Here is a 23,066-nt window from a genome sequence, read left to right on the forward strand (position 1 = left end):
AAAACTCAAATCTGGGGTTTTGGATTGCATGTAACAGGTCCAAATTACATGATATTATTTTTTATCAATTTTAAAAAAATCCAAACAGAAAAGAATCAAAACACTTGAGGGTGGTCCATCTAAAACCAAAAACACGGGGACCGCGCACATCTCTCCGCTGGGCAATTCTCTGAACCCCTACTGCATTAATTGGGCATAGATAGTATCGAGTTTGGAGGAAAAGGTGACAATCCCTTCAGGCCTAGGCACAGTAGTGAAGACCCTAGCAGACCCTCACAGCCAGGATAAATCCCGATATTGCCGATATCCAAAGAAAAGTCCATGGACTGGCTGTGCGTGCGTGCCATTCTGACCCCCAAGAACGACACGACTACCGTCATTAATGACACTCTACTTCAGTCGTTCAAACAGGCAGAAATGGAGTACAGTGAAGCAAAAAATAAGTGCAGTACTTAGTGATGCTCAAGAATACAAGAAATGATCCAAAGAAGCAATTTATTAATAAATATAAATTTATAAATGCATCCACAATAAGAATAACTCCCGGGAGTACACGTAATAAATACAATTAAAATTTAACAATACATATAGCAAAATAGAAATAAAAATAAATATAACTAAAAACAATCTATCATAGATATCAATGTTGCATCTGTTAGTAATAGTAATAATGATACTATGTAGAGGAGCTCAATATGAACAAATAGCTTAAGGTGGGTATCCACTAATAGATATACAAACGAGAGCACGATTACGACATTGCAATCCTGCTCTCGTTTGTATATCTAGTGATGTGCCTAGACTGAACGAGTGAACATCCCTCATCCCTGCACATGCTGAACCTGACGTGATCGTCAAGTTAACCAGCATGTATGGGCGATGATAGATGTTGGAAGTGACCAGCGTGCACACGCATCGCTGGTTGCTTCCGACCAAAACATGCCCGATGCATGCGCGATTTGCAAGCGATTGCATGACAACAACGTCGTTATCGTGCAATCGCTTGCAAAAATCGCCTAGTGGATACCCCCCTTTACTAGTGTCAGTCCAGAAACATAATCTAAAAAGTCAGCTTGTTAATGATCCATAGACACTGGACACGTATGAAAGAGACACAGTGTCGCTTATGTTTGATATAATCTGATAGGTCTCTAGACTCTTGTCTGCTTTGGTTAATGTTGAAAATAGAATACTCACAAATTTGTTCTATCTAGAAATTGAGAACAGGTCTGTGGACTCCGTAGTGCAAATGGGATGACTACCCCGTGGAGTTCCTCAATACCCTCAAGCCTCCTGGTCTCCCAGCCCACAAGCAGTAGCAAAAAAAAGTTACTTCATTTGTAAAAACATCAGCATAGCCTACAATGCTGAATCAGGCTGTCAGAGTTTCCCGACCTCAGGGTCTCATTCAGACCCGCTCGCAAGCGCCTCCGTCGTACGCATGCGCGAGACCCGGCGAGCGACGGGGAAGCCGTCGCTCGGGGTCTCGCTCCAAAGGGGGCGTGCTGTCGATGGTGCCTACCGTCTGGGTCCGGTCCCACTGACATCACTAGTGATGTCAGTGGGAGTGTTTTTCGCTCTAATAGAGCCAAAAGCACTCCGGGCTTGCGGCAGACGAGACCCTACCACAAGGGTCTCGTCGCAAGCCCGATGGTCACGATGGTCTTGACCATCGCGACCATCTTTTTGGCCATTTTTGGCCGTTCGCATAAGCTGCCAGGAGGCCGCTCCAATATTAGGTAGGCCGGCCCTGATTCAGAGCGAGTGCTCTGGTCAGAGCGTCCGGCTCTGAATCAGGCCCTCAGTCCTCAAGGCACACACACAGTACAGATATTAGTTATAGCCATGCTCGAGCACCGATGGTTAAATCAAAATAACTGAGGTACTAATTAAGACACTTGAGCTCAAATATTGTGGTCCTTAAAATCTGGACTGTTGGTGTGCCTTGAGGACCGTGGACCTGATCTATGTGATGGGATTGTAGTTATAGTGGTAGACATGGTGTATAACCTGTGTTGTTACAAGTTATCTCACTATTAGGCATAGAAAGGGTCCTCTGTGTGTTGATAGTAGGTTTAGCACCCCAAAAGACCTAAAAGAATAAAGTTATATTCATTAGACATTGTATTTCATTATATTATTATATATTGTATAATAAAAGGTATCTTTCCATGATATAAAATGAATATCTGTATTCAGACATTTAGGGCCCGATTTTGAGATGGACGCAGTGTTGATGTTGCATTGGCCGATTCTCTCAGTCTGCGCATGAGTCCTGAGTGTATGGGGCATTCCTGGGAAGTCACAGGGGGGGGGGCAAATATAGCGCACGCAGAGGTAGCGTATGATGGGAAGGTTGCAGACTTGTTGAAAGCAGATACGTAGAGGCGCACAGTCACTCACATAGGGGGCCGTACTCAGGTGGAGAAACTTCATCTGCCATAGGGTTGCTCTAAGGTTCGATGGTGATACCGATGTTGCGTCTGAACTCACACTGGATGGAAACGCAGGGTCCTAAGATGCTGGGAGTGGGCCACTCAGTACTGTGGGATGCACAGGCAGGAGGGTCCATACACCGCACACCCTGCACCCAATTAAATATACTCACCTCTCCGTCAGCCCACGCCCATTTCCCGGGTGATTCGCGCAAGCGCAGCAGAGATAACCAGGGAACGCAGCACGGGCGACATGTTTCCAGAGACCTGTGCATGTGCACAACGCCAGAGTCTACTGCACCGCCGGAGAGGGGGCCTGATCGGAGCCTGCACACGGGCCCCCTCCTCTCTTAAAGCGTCTATGTGCACAGGGGATGGGATGGGTAGCGGCATTAGCACAAAGACGCTGGCATGACTGTGGCAAATGATGCAGCCGTGGCACGCCTGCGTCCATCTCTGAATCAGGCCTTTGATTACAGCAGGGGCACATTAGAGACAGCTCACATGACTCATCTGTAGCCACTTACACAGACTCTCTCCTGCGCCCTCTGTATCCTGTGACGCATCAGAGCCAATAGTGCTACGATCACACAGAGGGAAAAGGGAACAAGCACCCGATGGCGTGACGCCCCTCTCTCCGCAGACGTGTCCTCTCCTTTATACGAATATGGAAAAAATAGCAAATAATTTTATATATACATTTAATAGGCGGAACGGCCTGCGTTGTAATTTAATGTATTACAAATAAACATAGAGATCAGTATATTAACACAATGCTCATTTACATGTAATGGAACCCATTGGTCACCATACAGAATAGTGGTTATTTTAATACACCTGTTCCTATAATAGATGAATAATAAGACATTCTCTCCAGCTTCTAATAGCGTGAGAGTGTGTTATACAGAGGCGCTGCTCCTATACCTTTTCCAGCGCTCAGTGCGACAATGGCCTCTTTACTAATTGGCTTAGTGGTCATCACATGGAGTTCCTGTATAGTTATAGGGAACTGGCAGCTAAGTGTCCTACATCGAACGCCATTGTACGTGTTTATGTCAGAGTGTATGTGTTTTTAATTTGTGTGCAATAAAGAATAATACCTCCAAAACCTGAAGGAGCACCAGGCATCATATTTGTTTGGATCCCTTTCCCCCCCTCCGCTAAAAAACAAGTTTGAGTAATTCGGAGACCCACATTGTTTACTGGGCTCTATGCCGGAGCCTAGATGGCCTAATGGGATCATCCAGCTCTACCCCAGTATAGTTTTGGAAAGCCACATCGGTGTTCTGCCATATACAATATGTATTACTTAAAAATACTTGACTTGATGCCTCATACTGTTATACAATATGGGGTCTATTTACTAAGCCTTGGATGGAGATAAAGTGAACGGAGATAAAGTACCAGCCAATCAGCTCCTGTCATGTGACAGGCTGTGTTTAAAACTTTTTAGGAGTTAGGTTGGCTGGTACTTTACCTCTGTTCACTTTATCTCTATTCCAAGGCTTAGTAAATAGACCCCTTTGTCACCTAATACTTCACTGATGTCTTGTATCCTTTATGCATTATTATCCTATAGATAATTATTATGACATTCGTATATTATATAACAATATCCGTGTGGTTAATGATACAATTATTTACATGCAGATAACTACAGCAATATGTAAGGTATGTGGTCACATTGCCGGCCGACGGAATGCAGACAGTGAACAGGATACAGACGCCGGCATCTCGAAGCTCCAGAATCCCGATCGTCCAGACGGGTAAGTAACGGCAAAGTCCCCGGGTAAGGGGGGTTAGGTTTAGGCACCACAGGGGGGAGGTTAGGGTTAGGCCTTGGAAAGGGGAGGGTTAGGTTTAGGCACCACAGGGGGAGGTTATCGTTAGGCCGGGGAAGGGGGGGGTTAGGCACTACTGGAGGGAGGTTAGGGTTAGGACTGGGGAAGGGGGGGTTAGGTTTAGGCACCACAGGGGGGGTTAGGGTTAGGCCTGGGGAAGGGGGGGTTAGCCACCACTGGGGGGAGGTTAGGGTTAGGCCTGGGGAAGGGGGGGGGGGGGTTAGCCACCACTGGGGGAGGTTAGGGTTAGGCCTGGGGAAGGGGGGGTTAGCCACCACTGGGGGGAGGTTAGGGTTAGGCCTGGGGAAGGGGTTAGCCACCACTGGGGGAGGTTAGCATTAGGCCTGGGAAAGGGGGGTTAGGTTTAGGCACCAATGGGGGAAGGTTAGGGATAGGCCTTGGGAAGGGGGAGTTAGGCACCACTGGGGGGAGGTTAGGGTTAGGCCTGGGGAAGGGGGGTTAGGTTTAGGCACCAAAAGGGGAAGGTTAGGGTTAGGCATTTGGAAGGGGGGGGGGGTTAGGGACCACAGGGGGGAGATTAGGGTTAGGCCTGGGAAAGGGGGGTTAGGTTTAGGCACCAAAGGGGGAAGGTTAGGGTTAGGCCTTGGGAAGGGGGGTTAGGCACCACAGGGGGGAGGTTAGGGTTAGGCCTAGGGAAGGGGGGGTTAGGCACTACTGGGGGGAGGTTAGGGTTAGGCCTGGGAAAGGAGGGTTAGGTTTAGGCACCAAAGGGGGAAGGTTAGGGTTAGGCCTTTGGAAGGGGGTGTTAGGCACCACTGGGGGGAGGTTAGGGTTAGGCACCCCCGGGAGGGTTAGGCTACGGGAAGGGGGGTTAGGCACCACTAGGGGGGAGGTTAGGGTTAGGCACCCCCTGGGGAGGTTAGGGTTAGGCACCACCAAGGGAGGGTTAGGGGGGGTTAAGGGGTAGGTTAGCGTACTTACCCACTACTGCTGGGATTGTAAACCAGCCGGGCTTCCACTGTCGGGACTTCAGCCGGCGGCTATCCAGCTGCCGGCTTATCATACCGATTCCATATGTAATTATATTGTATTATTTAACACATGCAGGTAATACTTATTACGAGGTGGTAAACACATACTACTGCATTTAATTATTGTTAACTAATTTATTAAGATTATGAATTCATTACATACAGTAGTCTCAACTGTTAGATATCAGTGGTTCTGTTACACACTCTGGACACACTCGAACGATGGGGTTCCGAATAAAACCCGAGTCCTGGCTTGGATCTACCCATAGGTTCCGAACCCAGATCTAAAAACCGAATCTAGGGTTTTGGATTGCATGTAAACAGGTCCAAACTACATGATTTTAGCTGTTTTTATCAATTTTAAAGAAATCCAAAACCGAAACTAAACACTTGAGGATGGTTTGGCCAAAACCAAAACACAACTCTATTAACTGTACAGTACTACAGAAGAAACAGGACAGGGGCGTAACAGAGTGGTGATAATCATTTTATTAATATAGCGTTTCAATTTGTGATGATTAAGTCCTTGTACAGCTGACACCTCATACTGTGGCCCTGAATGTAATAGCTTCTGTCTTATTGTGGAGATTTTCTTGTGATTTTGACCGCAGAAATACAGGATGTAATAGCTGGAAATTAGGGGGGTAAGTAGCCAAATTGCCAGCGATTTGCAGCAACGCATGTTAAAAACAGATGTATCTAGTATGCATAATTTTTGTGGACGCATTCAAATTTGTTAAACAACATACTTTACACATCGCAGCAGACAACAAACTCGCAAGCGACGAGACACACTCAGGTGTGCTTTGCAAGCACTGGCTGCTTGGTGGTTATACACCAGTGTGGAGGGTGATTTTAGTTTCAACAAACCAGAAAAAAAAAAACAGATTGCAGGGCAATATACACCTAATAGTCAACATGAGTTCTCTTCTTGGATAGATTTTTTGCATACTGACATAAGTGTTGGTACAGGGCAGTTCTGGCTGCTCAGCACTCACCTGTATACTGGATCAACTTATTAAGATGTATCTCGGACCCAAGAGCTGGGTGCCGCACTGTGCAGGTGCCTTCAGGCGTATGAAACGTCCTGGAGACTCGCTGAGTGAAGTTACTTATGACAGTCACAGTTTGATCAGAGTTGCAAATATTGTAAGTGTGAGGTTTCAACTGCAGACTTCCCGGAAGGTTCCATGAGATATTGGGGGCCGGCTGGCCACTGGCTGCGCAGGTGACAACCAGCAGTTTTTCCGAGCTCCCCGGCAAAGCAATTGTATTTATTTGCAGCTGGGGTTCAGATATACTTGCTTCTAGACATGAAAGAACAGGATTTAGTTCAGATTAAAATATCAGTGTTTAAATTGAGAAGTGTATTGATTTTGTTTTAGTAATTTTTTTAATTTGTTTATTGGTTACCAAATACTAGAATTTGTGGACTATTACAGATAAAGAAGCTAAGTTTTTAATTAAAAATAATTCCTCAGTTCTGTTATTTTATGTGTTACCCAAAATCCACTAAGATGTTAAAAACCCCCCAGGTCATCCAATTGTGGCAGGTACGGACTACAACACCACTAACCTATCGGTATTTGTGGATTAATATCTACAACCGGAGGTTATTAAAATTAAACCATATCTAAAATATTTGATTAATGTAATTAATATTCTAAAGGCTATAAGATGGGAAGACAAGACATATTAGTCACAGCAGACATGTGTTCCCTTTATACCATAATCAACCATAAGGTAGGGCTGGAAACGATTGGATATTTCTTACAAATATGGAGTCGAACAAGATAAAATTGCATTTATAAATGAGTCTATCAATTTTATTCTGAATAATAATTTATTTTGATTTAAAGAAAAAATTTACAACCAAAATAGAGGTACAGCCATGGGTACATGATACAACCCTGCATATGCAAATATGTTCATAGTGTACTGGGAGGACAAATATGTGTTGAATAGTAATATTAATGTGCATAAGTCGATTTATTATATAGACAACATATTTATTTGGCAAAGGAGCAGGGAAGATTTGGACAATTTCTGTCATATCCTCAATGATATTCCATATGGTATTGTATTAAGCTATGATATAATTGAAAACAAAGTTCATTTTCTGGACTTGTCTATATATATTAAGGGTAATGCCATCCAAACCAAAAATTATATGAAACCAATTGACACTAATATGTATATACAAACTACTAGCAACCACCTACAAAGTTAAACACAACATGTTAGAAGGAGCTGGTCAGAACTTGGGGTATTTAAGGAGCAGATGAAAGAGATAAAATCTAAATTTTAGGAAAGAGGTCATCCAAGTGTACCTATCGATGAAAGTATTAAAATGTATAGAACTCAACTAATTTCATATAAAAACAAAAAGAAATAAGATAAGACCATGTTTAAGATTCCATTTATTACGAAATGTAATGGGCAGTATAAAGAGGTGAAAAAGGTCATACATACATAAAGATTGGCACCTGTGGGAAGGTGTCTGGGACCTTATAGCTAATGATATTTCAGGTTAGCTTGTGTTACCTGTTCTTTGGGTACACAGGATATAGACCTCATTTATAGATGGCTAATAAGGTTTAATGCACTATATCAGTCTCTCTGTTATTTTGAAGTTTACCCCTGTGTAGAAGTGGTAAGAAGGAAATTAGATATACTGAATAAGTGCTTACTGGCTGAGGATACCATGAAGAAAAATGTAAAAAACTGTTTTTTGAATCCCGAAAAAAAATCTATGAACATGGAATAATTTATTTTGCAATTTATATCCTGATACAGAAGCGCATAATTTCCGTTACATTAGATATACTTTTTTATGGTTTTAGAACACCTGTTCATTTCCTTAGCTGCTCTGGTATATGTGTGCAGTTCAATGTCCCATTATTATCTACATTCTTATCAGTGTTGCAAATACTGTGGGAGGTTTCATCTGCAGACTTCCTGGAAGATTCCGTGAGATATTGGGGGCCGTCTGGCCAGCGTATGAGCAGGTGCCAACCAGCAGTTTTTCCAGATATCCGGCAGAGCAATTGTATTTATTTGCAGCTAGGATTCAGATAAACTGGAGCATGATGGGCCCACCAGCGAATGCAGTATTAGGGACCCAAGCATAAGGAATGTGGCCAGCCACTACAGAGTGACTTGGTCAATCATTAGAGATGACATGTAAAGAACAGGGCTCATTCTATAAAGGAGGGGACAGGGGTTTGGCAAGACCACCCACTTCGATTGGCAAGAGGACTATCTAGCTGTAGTTTCCATAGAAACACACCAAGCACCCAAGTTCATCCATGATCCTGCTCCACCAAGTTTCCTGACCTCTAGATGATGAGGTGGGGCCCACCGTGGACTTACCCTTCACATCTGTGGGCCAGTCTGACGCTAGACATGAAAGAACAAGATTTATTTCATATTAACATATCAGTGTATTGAATTTTTTTTTCTCTTAGTAATTTTGTTAATTCGTTTATTGGTTAGTTTACGTTCGGTCATTTTTTTAAGATAGTAGATGAAAGTTAATTTTATTTAGTTTTTCCTTAGGTTTTTTTCTTTATTCAAATATATTGATTCGATTAGTGAGGATATATTCCCCTGCAGGGCCTGATTTAGCCGAGGAGGAAGTGTTGACATGCACACAGTTGGCCTATGTTTGACTCTGAAAAAGTAGATGAAAAATACTGTGACCTCCACCACGAAGAAGGGCATTTCTCCTCATCCATAGATGGCCGGGCCCCTCAGACAATCCTGGGCCTGGGTAAGTAATAACTGCTCCCTCCTCCCCTCTCTGCCCCTGTTCGCATACACAACTTATGTAAACAGAAATCATTACATTAGCAGAAGAGATGGCATATTACATCACCCCCTCCCCCTCCAGAAGCCATCCCAAGCTGAATGTGATTTTAGATTTCACTTTATACTTTTCTTCATATTGATCTTTTCCAATCGCCACATCCCATACCGCCATTACGATTGGAGGTGATCAGTACCATAGACTGATCTTGTGAGTGCAAAAGAGAAATAAATCTACAGTCAGAAAAGAATATTTAAACCTGAAAACATCCTATAATAAAGGCAATGTGTCTCTTACAGCAAGTAGCTATCTGCGTCTGTGCATTTGCCAGGTTTTATCTTTGAAATCCATCTAAAGAAAAAAATGTATGTAAACCCAAAATGTCCAAGCAATCCCCACTGCTCTAAATACATGTCTCAAGTTGCTTCTCGGCAGCAACACAGTATCTGGTGAACTACAGTAAAAGAGGGCGGAACGTTCATGGTAATCTATAGACCAAATGAAGAAAATCTGGAAATGTAACATAACTACTGTAGGTCTGAATACTTGTGAAGCTTTGTTTCGGAAATAGAAACAAATCAGCTCAAAAAGTGATTTGCACAGGAGGTGTGAGTGTTTGGGGTTTTGTGTTGTCAGTCATTTTATGAAATAGGAGGGATAACTGACTGCGATTTTTCAATGACATTTCTGTCAGCAGAAGAGAATGTACAGTCTGCATGAAGGCGCCTGAGTTTTACATACAGGCAGCACAAGTGACATCGAGGGTCTACAATTATCTATTTTATTATTTAATAACAATCATTTATACATTGCACACATATTCTGCTGCACTTTGCAGGGAATAGTCATTCACATCAGTCCCTGCTCCAGTGGAGCTTACAATCTATATTCCCCATCACATGTACACACACTTACACTTACAAATAGGGTTATTTATTTTTATTTTTTTGTCAGAAGTCAACCTACCAGTATGTTTTTGGTATTCGGGAGAAAACTGATCCAAACAATGGTAAAACATATAAACTCCACAGAGATGGGGCCTTAGTCAGTATTTGAATTCATGACCTCAGGGATGTGAGTTAGTACTGATAACCACTACGCCATTCCTGCTGCCCATTGACAACATTCTGTGATTATAGTTAGCAGACAGCCAGCCTAGTGATTACTCCATAAAACGTATGTTTTGCGCCAGCCTGGGTGGTGTATACATACATCAGATGAGGTGACTTTTACTTGCTCTTATAGGTAATGACACAAATGACAAGTACCAAAAGGCTGGTGTTCAATAGCAGTCAGCTTGTTGTATGGGGGAGGTAAAATGTGTAAGAATTGAAAAGCTAACCAGATAATGCTGCAGTTCTCTTCACATGACTAGGTGACAAATGGAGCCTAATGCTTGCCAGAGTATGGGTGATGCACAGTGGGAGCGCAGCAGCGGGTACAAGGCACAGGCCTCTTAATAGAGGAGTAGGCGGGGCCAGGCAGAGAGGCACAGAGCGCACGAAAGACCAGCTCGGCCAGTCACATGGGGACCAGAGTCTATATAGGCCTGGGTTTCCCATCAGTGGGACTCTCTATAGCATGTACACAAGTGTACAATAGACCAGCTCAGCCAGTCACATGAGGACCAGAGTCTATAAAGGCCTGGGCTTCCCCTCAGTCGGGCTCTATAGCATGTACACAAGTGTACAATAGACCAGCTCAGCCAGTCACATGAGGACCAGAGTCTATAAAGGCCTGGGCTTCCCCTCAGTCGGGCTCTATAGCATGTTGTGAGGAAATGAGATGTGTGTTAAAAATGTATTTGCAGCATCTCATTCCTTGCAGCGATTAATTAACTTTTTAGCCCTTTGTGTTCCCCCAAGTGTATGTGTGATCATTCTCAGGACTTATACTTTTGCAGTAGCAGGGGTATATTATGTGCTGTAATAATGTAAGTAATTGTAATTTTTAATACTGGATAAGCCTTGATGTTAGCCTTGTCCATATGTCTGTGTTATTCATAACCACTAGAGCAAGGTGACACCTCACTGAACAAAGGACCCTCTAAGTTAATTCCCACCTCCACAAGGGACGCTCAGGATTTACTCCTCCTTGCATTTGCCTGCTTTTCTGCCTCACTTGAATCTGGCAGACTGAACGGAGCCAACACAGCAGGCGTTCATCGTGGAAGTAATATCTGGGGGAGGTAGGAGATAAGAGACCCACACCAATCAGGAAACGGTGGGTGGTCACAATATCGTGGGAAATTTGAAGGTTTCAAAAGAGGTCCCCGAAGGCAGCTCAGCATGTTAGTCGCTGACTTTGGCTAAGAGGTCTCGCTCTGCCAAGGTGCTAGTGGAATGCATCACCAGTTCTGTGTGGATTTATACTTTAGAAATTCTGCAAGGACCTATACGCTGTTCACTGCTGTGTGTTCTGTGATAGCTTCTACGGTACGGGATCCTGGAAACGATTGAGTGGACTTATACGCTATTCACTGCTGCGTGATTGGTGATAGTTTCTCCTGTGGGACTGTGCATCTCTAGCTATTTTGTGGAAGTGTTCTGGGACTTTATACGCTGCTGAGACTGGCCCTATCTGGACTACTTCCTGCAAATTGTCTGTTCACTGTATTCACCTCTTGTCCTTATATATATTATCTATTTCTGTGTGCTGTGGAAAATAAACCATCACTTTGGTTTGATCTGCTCGGTGTCTGGATGACTGAGAGAACCCCGTATCCTCACACATGTACACAAGTGCACAATAGACCAGCTCGGCCAGTCACATGAGGACCAGAGTCTATAAAGGCCTGGGTTTCCTCTCAGTGGGGCTCTCTATAGCATGTACACACGTGTACAATAGACCATCTCGGCCAGTCACATGGGGACCGGAGTCTATGTAGGCCTGGGTTTCCCATCAGTGGGGCTCTCTATAGCATGTACACAAGTGTACAATAGACCAGCTCAGCCAGTCACATGGGAACCAGAGTCTATAAAGGCCTGGGCTTCCCCTCAGTCGGGCTCTATAGCATGTACACAAGTGTACAATAGACCAGCTCAGCCAGTCACATGAGGACCAGAGTCTATAAAGGCCTGGGCTTCCCCTCAGTCGGGCTCTATAGCATGTTGTGAGGAAATGAGATGTGTGTTAAAAATGTATTTGCAGCATCTCATTCCTTGCAGCGATTAATTAACTTTTTAGCCCTTTGTGTTCCCCCAAGTGTATGTGTGATCATTCTCAGGACTTATACTTTTGCAGTAGCAGGGGTATATTATGTGCTGTAATAATGTAAGTAATTGTAATTTTTAATACTGGATAAGCCTTGATGTTAGCCTTGTCCATATGTCAGTGTTATTCATAACCACTAGAGCAAGGTGACACCTCACTGAACAAAGGACCCTCTAAGTTAATTCCCACCTCCGCAAGGGACGCTCAGGATTTACTCCTCCTTCCATTTGCCTGCTTTTCTGCCTCACTTGAATCTGGCAGACTGAACGGAGCCAACACAGCAGGTGTTCATCAGGGAAGTAATATCTGGGGGAGGTAGGAGATAAGAGACCCACACCAATCAGGAAATGGTGGGTGGTCACAATATCGTGGGAAATTTGAAGGTTTCAAAAGAGGTCCCCGAAGGCAGCTCAGCATGTTAGTCGCTGACTTTGGCTAAGAGGTCTCGCTCTGCCAAGGTGCTAGTGGAACGCATCACCAGTTCTGTGTGGATTTATACTTTAGAAATTCTGCAAGGACCTATACGCTGTTCACTGCTGTGTGTTCTGTGATAGCTTCTACGGTACGGGATCCTGGAAATGATTGAGTGGACTTATACGCTATTCACTGCTGCGTGATTGGTGATAGTTTCTCCTGTGGGACTGTGCATCTCTAGCTATTTTGTGGAAGTGTTCTGGGACTTTATACGCTGCTGAGACTGGCCCTATCTGGACTACTTCCTGCAAATTGTCTGTTCACTGTATTCACCTCTTGTCCTTATATATATTATCTATTTCTGTGTGCTGTGGAAAATAAACCATCACTTTGGTTTGATCTGCTCGGTGTCTGGATGACTGAGAGAACCCCGTATCCTCACACATGTACACAAGTGCACAATAGACCAGCTCGGCCAGTCACATGAGGACCAGAGTCTATAAAGGCCTGGGTTTCCTCTCAGTGGGGCTCTCTATAGCATGTACACACGTGTACAATAGACCATCTCGGCCAGTCACATGGGGACCGGAGTCTATGTAGGCCTGGGTTTCCCATCAGTGGGACTCTCTATAGCATGTACACAAGTGTACAATAGACCAGCCTCGGCCAGTCACATGAGGACCAGAGTCTATGTAGGCCTGGGTTTCCCATCAGTGGGGCTCTCTATAGCATGTACACAAGTGTACAATAGACCAGCCTCGGCCAGTCACATGAGGACCAGAGGCTATAAAGGCCTGGGTTTCCCCTCAGTGGGGCTCTCTATAGCATGGACAGTAGTCCGGGATACTAGAGGTCTCAGAGAAGTTCTATAGATGTTGTCTCCTACTACAATACAGGAAGTAGAAGGGTCTGTATGCTATGTTTATTTATAATTAATCTATTAGATATAAGCAGCGATGGCTCCTGCCTTTGCTGGCCAGAAGGTCTGTAATTGTGCACATGTGCAGGCTCACAATCCCATACATACGCACAACTTAACAAGCCAGTCGGCTTCTAGGGACTAAGTTGGCTGCAGCCCTTAGAAGCCAGGTAGGGCTGCAGAGATAGCAGGGGTGTGGCTTCCCATGGGAAATGGGAAGCGGCCTCTGCTATTACAGTGCAGACTGGAAGTCCCTGGGGAGGAAACACCTTTGTGGGTGCAGAAGTCCCAGCTCCCCGGAAAGGCAGGCAAGCCTCCCGGCAGCCACCGGCCACCCCCACGGTTACAAGAGAAACCCCCGCAGCGGGGGTGACCCAATCATTTTGGCCCCTCTCCCTGCTTCACAATGCCGCTAATCTCGCCATTGTGTAGAGGGGGCAGGGCCAAAATTATGCAATTATTTGGAAAAACCCCTGTTCCACCCACAAATGCCGGGTAAGATGTCCAGCTGCGCCGCCCCTATGCTGGCCACGCCCCCCTGCTATGCCGATCTGGCTGCTCCCTGCCAGAAGGGGCCGCCAGAATGTTGGCTAGTATGCTGCAGCCCCTAGGTAAAATCCACCATTAGATATATGATATATGGGACCGATTCAGCACGGATCACAGCTGCGTAATCGCACGCAATGAAGCTGCGAAAATATGCTAATGTCTGCCAGAGTTCAGCCAGCATAGAGACGCCCACTGCTGCTTCCTCACATCCGTAATACCTCGCAGCCCTGCGTATACATCGGTAACATCGAAGCACATCGGCATGTCACGCACAATTACAGCAAGTCTAACCCATCGCAGAGATTGCAATTCTCGCCGCACGCACTGAGCACTCAAACTGCGTATGCAATCACAGTGCCAAATTTATGCACGCCCATGAAACGGCGGTCGAATGGGCAGGCACGTCTGCGTTTCTCCGACCACTTCCCCGTCACCGCCCCCAAATGCTCACAGCCGGTCACTTTTTAAACTCTGCCAATATAATAGAGTCCGAGAACAGGCAAACTCATGTTTTTAGACTCAGGAAACTCACAATTTAAACTCTCATTCAGATGATTTCCCATTTTGAAGATACAACTCGACCAGTGTGATAATTTACTGCTAAACTCTCCCTATTCCATTTGTTCCCCTATATCTATTATTACTGGATGGCTTCTTTATGTTCCATGCCTGACTTTCCAGTGTAAGTTACGTATTTTATGGATTTATGGTAATTATCATGAGCAATATGCAAGCTACTTGGTGAATGGGAAACTTCTGAAATTCGGCCAAGTCAAGATCCCCACAAGCCATTTTTCCTGCTGTGATCATAGATAATATCGTACTGATGGTGTTTTGTCTCTAAGTATGAAGAAATAATAGCTGAGTAACCCGGAACTGAAATGAATGAACTATGATTTACTAAGAACCTACTGTACTTCCCCATTCCTGTACATACAGTATATCATCAGGAAAAGCTGCACATATACCAACCAGCAAAATAAATAACGCACTCTTCCTTCTGTCATTTGTTACTGGTCACAATGGAAAACTTGTGGGTAAATGTTTTGCAATGTTGGTATATATGAATGTCCTGGTATAGCACCAGGGGCTTTATAAAGGCTTGTGGCTGACGTGCTGCACAAATCATACTTAATGTTAGTTTACTGTCTTAAATTAGCAACTGCATGTTTCATATTTCTTCTCCTGCCTGCCAGGTTACACCATACTTGCCAACCCTCCCTCATTGTCAGGGAGACTCCCTGAAATAGTAGTAATCTCCCTGTCTCCCTGAAGAGTCTAGCAATCTCCCTGATTGCACCTTACCCCCATTATGAAGCTGTTATATAAAAAAAAAAACAACAACAACCATATACAGTCAAGTGGGATCCCTAGTATCATTTCCCTGCATTGGGTATAAGGCACAAAGGCCCTCATTCAGAGCCGCTCGTTAGCGGCAGTACGCTCGTTCCGAGCGATGTTTGCACATCTGCGCATGCGTACGGTTTTTAGTACGCATGCGCGAACCAGTCAGTGCGGCCAAAAATCGTTTGTACGCTATATAGCGAGTGCCTGCTATTTTGAGTGACAGAATGAGGCGTATGTGGGTGGTAACAGGGGAAGGTGCTTGAAAATGGGGAGTGGAGATCCGAACGCAGGCGTGCTTAAAGGTCAAAACGGGCGTATTATGGGTGTGCATAATTAATTCAGCAGCGTCATTGACCACGTCACTGGGTTATTTTATAGCCAGAACTGCTCGCAAATTTGTGGTAGCAAACACCAACCACAAGAATAGCGAGCAGTTCATACGCTGGTCGATGTACTCGATTAATCTAATAAATAGCGGACATGACGTAGGATGCGAGCGGCCAGGGGGCGTTTTTAACAAATAAACGAGCGCATGTTTTGCTCGCTCGTTCAGACTTAGAGGCGTGAACAGACTACAATTTGCGAACGGATCATTTGAATAGCCTCCCCTTGTTTTTGAACGAACGACCGCAAATAGCGAACGGCTCTGAATCAGGCCCAATGATCCCTATGGCTACATGTATTTTCTGAAAAGGATTAGTGTGTTTTCATCAACAAATATATCTTACTAACTGCTTTTGGGCTGGTTTACATTTGGATGTAAGGTAATTGTATGACACGCCCCTCAGATGTAGCAGGACACGCGCCCATCACATGTATGACACGCCCCTCAGATGTAGCAGGACACGCCCATCACATGTACGACATGCCCCTCAGATGTAGCAGGACACGCCCACTGTAACATGCGCTCATAGGTGTTACTTTCCCAATCTCCCTGAAATGCTTTTTCAAAAGTAGGCACGTATGGGTTACACTGACCCCCTCAGCCGGGTAGGAGGGAGGCAGCCTGTCCCTGTTTCATCAAACTGCTAGGACTTCCCTAAATCAATGAACTGGAGTGAAAAGAAGGTAACGGAACCTTTGGTTCTTTTTCTGATGCCCAAAACTCAGGGGTCTATGTACTAAGCAGTGTTAGGAGACAGAGTGAAAAGTGATAAGAAAGTGATAAGGTGCCAGCCAATCAGCTCCCAACTGTCATTTTTCAAACACAGCCTGTGAGATGGCAGTTGGGATCTGATTGGCTGGCACCTTATCACTTTCCACTTTGTCTCCTAACACTGCTTAGTAAATAGACCCCACAGTCTTCAAATCAAATTATTTGAAGACACAGGAAAAAATTATTTAGCAATCGCTATAAGTTATACTGCAGATCCTTCTGAGAGCCGTATTCAATTTGAGCAGACCCGCGACACTTTTCCTCCTCCCGGGCTTTTCACCTACATCGCGTGTTTGGCAGGCGGAAAAGTATCGCGCGCGTGCCCGTATTCAATTTGAAAGTAGGCGAAAACGGGACCCGGCGAAACTTATACAAGTGGAAAGTCCTGTCAGATTTGGGGAAATGAGCCTGACACCCCCCAAAAGATGGTCTGACATTGGGGTTCCCTATGGTACCCCCCGATTTGGCTTGTTGAAGGTATTTGATGTTTTTAAACGGGCTCAATAGCTGCTAAATAGCGTTTTTATACCTGATGCAGAATAGTATTCAGGAGTTTTTTTTGCAGAAAATAACATCTCAGCAAATTTGGGGTACTTGAAAATGGGGGTCAGCATATTTTAAAGTTGCCAAAGTTAAGTTAAAAAAAATTGTGAAAAATCCACCTGCCGCAAGCCCCTGCAATGATAAAAAACACCTGGGGCGTACTTGGGGACCCCCCCAGAGTCTAGTTCGCTAGTTTTTAACTTTGTCCCCCAACATTTATTTTTTTCGCCCTCAAATTCAAAGTGATTTTTTGGGGAGTTCTTTATTTTTATTTTTTTTTATTTTTGACAGTTTACCTCTGGGGGACAGTCTGAAGGCTGCACGGGGGTTCCCACAACGTTGCACCCCAAAACCCCAATTCTGCACTTTTTTCCGCCTGCTATTCATAGGCGAAACTTTTCCACCTATTACATTGCATTGACTTTCCGCCTAGGTGAAAAGTCTTTCAAATTGAATACGGCGATACTTTTCCGCCTGGCGAAGTGACGTCATCGGCGAAACTTTTCCGCAGATTTCAGCTTTTCGCCTCAAATTGAATACAGGCCTGAGTCGGCCAGCGTTGCTCAATGTCTTTCTGCCGGTTCATCTTGGATTCCTAACCCCACTTCAAACTCAGCCTTTCATAAACCGAGCTATTATTCCTTCCACCCATCAACAGACACTACCTAAATGACAGCTCTATTCCTGTTAACAAAAGAACAATAAACCCTAAACTCCAAGTACCCTGACTAGAGGGTAGATTTACTAAACCTTCTTATACAGACAAGTGAAGCTGCTGTCCATAGCAACCAATCAGACTCTGGGTCGGATTCAGAGCCGGACGCTATTTGCGGTCGTTCGTTCTGGAAAAGGGGGAGGCTATTCAAATGAACCGTTCGCTCTTTGCGGTCTGTTCACGCCTCTAAGTCTGAATGAGCGAACAAAACTTGCGGTCGTAATTTTGAAAAATACGCCCCCTGGCCGCTCGCACCATACGTCATGTCCGCTATTTAATAGATTAATCGAGTACATCGAACAGCGTATGAACTGCTCGCTATTCTTGTGGTTGGTTTTTCCTACCGCTATTTTGCGAGCAGTTCTGACTATAAAATAACCCAGTGACGTGGTCAATGACGCTGCTGTATTAATTATGCACACCCATAAAACGCCCGTTTTGACCTTTAAGCACGCCTGCGTTCTGAATTCCACTCCCCGTTTTCAAGCACCTTCCCCTGTTACCACCCACATACGCCTCATTATGTCACTCAAAATAGCAGGCCTTCGCTATTTAGCGGACAAACGATTTTCGGCCGCACTGACTGGTTCGCGCATGCGTATTGCAATCCGTACGCATGCGCAGATGTGCGAACATCGCTCATAACGAACGAGCGGCCGCTTACGAGCGGCTCTGAATGAGGGCCTCTGTCTACCATCATTAGCATGCAGTGTACTGTATGTATGAACGTCCAGCGATCCGGGAGCTGCTGGGAAGCCCCCACCCTCTCTCAGCACAGTGTGAATGACAAGCACATGCACGCATCATCCATCACCCCGGTGAAGCGCTGTTCGGAGACACCATCCAAGGGGGTGATGCCAAAATAGCAGAGCCCGCAACCCCTTAGTGATGCCACTGCTCAGAGCTCCCTAACAGTCCTGGTTTCAAGGATATCCATGCACGAGCACAGGTGGTTTAATTGGTTCCTCAGTCATTTTGATTTAAGCATCTGTGCTCAAGCATGGAAAGCCTTAAAACCTGGACTTTAACGGTTTTACAACAACATAGGGTCAGATAGGGTAATTAATACCTGAACTGTTCCCTATTACACAGGCTTACCATTATCCTTGAAGGAGTTATAAACATTTACAACCCATTCATTCTATTCTGTCTCACCTTTCCCGGTTTACTCTAAGTATATTTCCTTAGAATTTGATTTCTATTTTCTACTTTTTTAATTAATTTATTTTTTAATTTATAATGATTTTTTACTATAATAATTTATACTAGGAAATCCAGGCGGTACTGGAAAATATTATGGATATTAGTTACTATTATGGAGGTAATGAGTCCGTCATTTGTCATAAAGAGTCCTACTAAAGACAGTGGAACAACCACATTGAGGAGCATAATCTTTCCACTATTCAGCAGTCTGAAAAATGGGCATTAATCTCCTCTACCAAAAAGTGTAGGGCACAACAGTTCACAAATGTTTAAGATCATTGAACTGCTCACTCTGGGCGACCTGTAAGGCTTCCACCACATCTACGTACTCGAGGCCGGCCTCTAGGCATGTTTGGTGTAAACAAAGCGCGGAGAAGTGAATAACGAAATAACACAGCAGTCGGTGATCGAGGTCCCGGCAAGACGCGCTGATATATGGGACTGCAAATAACTGTCACATGTTCCAGGTCATTCAGCAGGTGCACAGGAAGAGTTCAGTAACTGTCACAGTTTCCAGACTTCCCAGCAGGTCACATGTTCCAGGTCATTCAGCAGGTGCACAGGAAGAGTTCAGTAACTGACAGTTTCCAGATCACCCAGCAGGTAACATGTTCCAGGTCACCCAGCAGGTGCACAGGGAGAGTTCACCAACTGTCACATTTTCCAGAGTACAACTGTGATGCATTGTAAATAGCGGACGGGCAGACGTTTACCTCTCTTCGTATCCACCCGGCGGCCACGCCCGCGTTTCGGCTTGCGCCTTTGACAAAGAAAGAAGATCAGCCAGCTAGGAGGAGGAGTGGCTGCCGGGTGGATACGAAGGGAGGTAAGTGTCCTTTTTGAGGGGCTACAGGCATTGAGTCTCACAACTCACGCCGGGATATATCCCCTCTTCAGGCGGCAGTTCCCCTTTTACCCGTCCTGTACCGCAGGTGAGCGGCTGGGCCCCCCAACCTCTACACCAGCGCCCGGATGGCACGGAAGTTTGGAGCACCCGTCCTGGACCGACACCCCAGTACCCAGAGCCCTGCAGCCGTACTCCTACTCCGGGAAGACATCCCCGGGGCACCTACCAATTTTAACACCCAATAGCGGGACGCCGGTCTTATATCTGGACATTATTTTCTCAGAACATACCGGTAACATCAGACTGGTCTCATACCCTTCAGATCAGCCAGACTTGTTTTGGACCCGCCTTGGTCACTGTTTGTTGTGTATGACCCGCCGCGGTCACTGTTTATTGTGTATGACCCGCCTCGGTCACTGTTTATTGTGTATGACCCGCCTCGGTCACTGTTTATTGTGTATGACCCGCCCCGGTCACATATGTTATTACTGGATTACCGCATGAGTTAGTCCAGTACCATTCCATTGCATGCATAGTCTATTCATTGAACATTACCGATCTAGTGATACTTGTACAGGATCAGTTCATATGTCAATTTAAGCACCTACATTTTATTTTATTCAGTAAAAGTATTTGTATTTACTACAGTGCACTGGTAATTTATTCATACCTATATTATTAAGGCACATCGTTCATCATCATATTATACATTATAGAGGGTGCATTTATTCGTACTCATATCATTGAGGGACACTAGATCATGATATTTTATAGCTATAACCACTGTATAGGGTGTAGCGCTTCGTAGCTACCATATAATACTAAACTCTGAAAGAGAAGGGACATCTCCATCTTCGAAGCAGCTCCCTTACACACTAATACGCTTATCTGGGAGCGCAAGGTTGTCTTTTATACCACAATATTTTTCTGCAAATATATGGACCAAGGGCCTGATTCAGCAGCGTTCGTAAATGCAACTGCGTAGACAGATTGGGTGATTATTCACCATTGCGCATACGTAAAAGCTGCACTGCACATGCGCTGCAATCGCACTGCGATGACGGGCGCACAGAGAAACCCATCGCAGAGTGAGTGACAGGTTGTGAGCGTTTGGGGGTGGTTACGGGGGCGTGGTCGAAGAAACACAGGAGTGTCTGTCCGTTTACACGCCGTTTCATGGGCATGTGCATAAATTAGCCACTGCGATGGCATACGCAGCTTGAGTATTCACTGCGCGCAACGAGACTTGCAGTTTCTGCGGCTGGTCAGACCTGGAGCCAATTGTGCGTAATGCCCTGATGTGCGTCGATGGTGCTGATGTATACGCCGGAGTGTGATGTAATACAGATGTGAGAAAGCAGCAGCGGGCGTCTCTATGCCGACTGAGCAGTGGCAGGCATTAGCATAATTTCGCAGCTACGTTCCGTGTGAATTTGCAGCTGCGTACGCAATTGTGATCCTTACTGAATCAGGCCCCAAGACCTTTAGTTTGGTATATGATGTGACCTGCTCACACAACGGCATCACAGAAATAAGTCACTCATTAAAGTCCTCCTTCTGCTATTAATACATAAGAGATTTCTTTACTTAATTTTCATCTAATTTTATATTGTTTCATCCATTACACTGTATTGGACTATAGCGAATTCTTGGCAGCACATTCGAGCATTATATTTAAATACACGGTTGCGAACACATTGGTAAGTGCGCTCGTTTGTGATACCCCTGAAGAGTTTGTTGTCCCACTTCTAAAATGTGTATATGTGTGTGGGTGTCTTCGCCCCCTCACGGAGGGGAGTTTGGAGCTGGCTGCCCACTCTGGACGGAGAGGAATGAGGGGCACGCGGCAGGAACGTTTTGCACTGCGGCCGCTGCGGAGGGGAGAACTGTCCCTATAGAGAGCATTGACAGGAGTGAGGCAGAGAAGCGGCGCGTGCGGGCGGCGGGAAGAGGACCCGCACGCGACTGCCACTATATGAGCAGGACCCGCGGGGGCCGCTGGGTAGTTTTGAGTCTGTGGTAAGCGGGCAGCGGGAACACAGCGCTGCGCTTACTGGAGTAACAGTAGCTGCCTGAGGGGAGCAGGAGCCGGACTCACCGGGGACGCGCTGAGGGGAGCTGCCTCTGCCGTGAAGGGATCACTGGAGCACACGGGCTACTGCTGGGACTTTGAGAGGAGGAAGCAGCATCAGCAGTGGAGCCGCCCTGCTCCCTCCCCCTTCTGGTTGACTGACAGCCGGGTAGTGACAAGTGCGGAGGCGCGGTCTCTTCAGGAGGGGACAGAGCAGCTTTCAACAAAGGCTGAGCAGTGAGTAACCCATCCAGCCCCCTGCTACTGTATCTCTCACCCATCTGTCAAAGTCAGCTCCCGGCCACACAGGGACAGCAGCTGAGGGAGGAACATTCATAGCCCTAGTGCATTAGGGCAAATAAGCTACAGAGTTCAGCCAGCAAGCAAAGTTAAATGAACAGTAACGGAGCACAGTTTATGCGAGGAGTTAGCTTGGATAAAGGTACCTCAGCAGTTTGCAAATTATCACTACAGTTGACATTCACACAAAACATAAGTTTATATTAAATCCAATTACAGAGGATCAGAGTGTAAAAAGTCAGCAGTGTATTCTTCACCTCCTGCCTGTGACCCGGCAAATTACACAGGGGCCCATTTGTCAAAGTGCATTTGAGGTAAATTCCCCGAAAACACCTGTTTTCGGGGGTTTACCTCAAATACTTAGTATCCCCCGAATGTATGAAGGAGGGACCGCAGCAGGTATCGGAGATACCTGCTGCAATCCCTCCATTGCCGCCGGCAGCCGCCTCCCCCATAGGTTTCTATGGGGGATGCGATGCTGCCAAATGTATCAATATCGGGAATGCGAAGCATTCCCGATATTGACCCCAGCAGCTAACGCTATCTGAAGATAGCGTTAGCCGCTGTTTCCTATGGGGACTTACCGCATATCAGCCGGCGGAGGGATCTGCCAGATCCCTCCGCCTGCAATGGGCGCCGCTCATGTGCAGTCCGCGGGACTGCGCATGCGCAGAAGCCCCGACTGCCCTCCGGAGACATCGCAGGGACGGGCT

The 23,066-nt window shown here is 45.6% G+C and overlaps 1 protein-coding gene across 2 annotated transcripts in view; it reads right to left on the reverse strand.

Moving 5' to 3' along the window:
- Nucleotides 1–476: 476 nt before the first annotated feature.
- Nucleotides 477–23,066, reverse strand: part of LOC148443407 (OX-2 membrane glycoprotein-like) — a 28,724-nt gene continuing 6,134 nt past the window's right edge. For both annotated transcript variants that reach the window (XM_088462869.1, XM_088462870.1), the window contains 3 exons: nucleotides 6,267–6,575; nucleotides 2,963–3,090; nucleotides 477–2,092 (listed from right to left, as the gene is read on the reverse strand). In XM_088462869.1, the coding sequence (XP_088318995.1) occupies nucleotides 1,985–2,092; nucleotides 2,963–3,090; nucleotides 6,267–6,575 (545 nt within the window). In that variant the 3' untranslated portion in view covers nucleotides 477–1,984. The remainder of the gene's footprint in view (nucleotides 2,093–2,962; nucleotides 3,091–6,266; nucleotides 6,576–23,066) is intronic.

The sequence above is a fragment of the Taudactylus pleione genome, unplaced genomic scaffold (assembly GCF_031769625.1).
Source record: "Taudactylus pleione unplaced genomic scaffold, aTauple2 ptg001279l, whole genome shotgun sequence".
NCBI classification, from domain to species: Eukaryota; Metazoa; Chordata; class Amphibia; order Anura; family Myobatrachidae; genus Taudactylus; species Taudactylus pleione.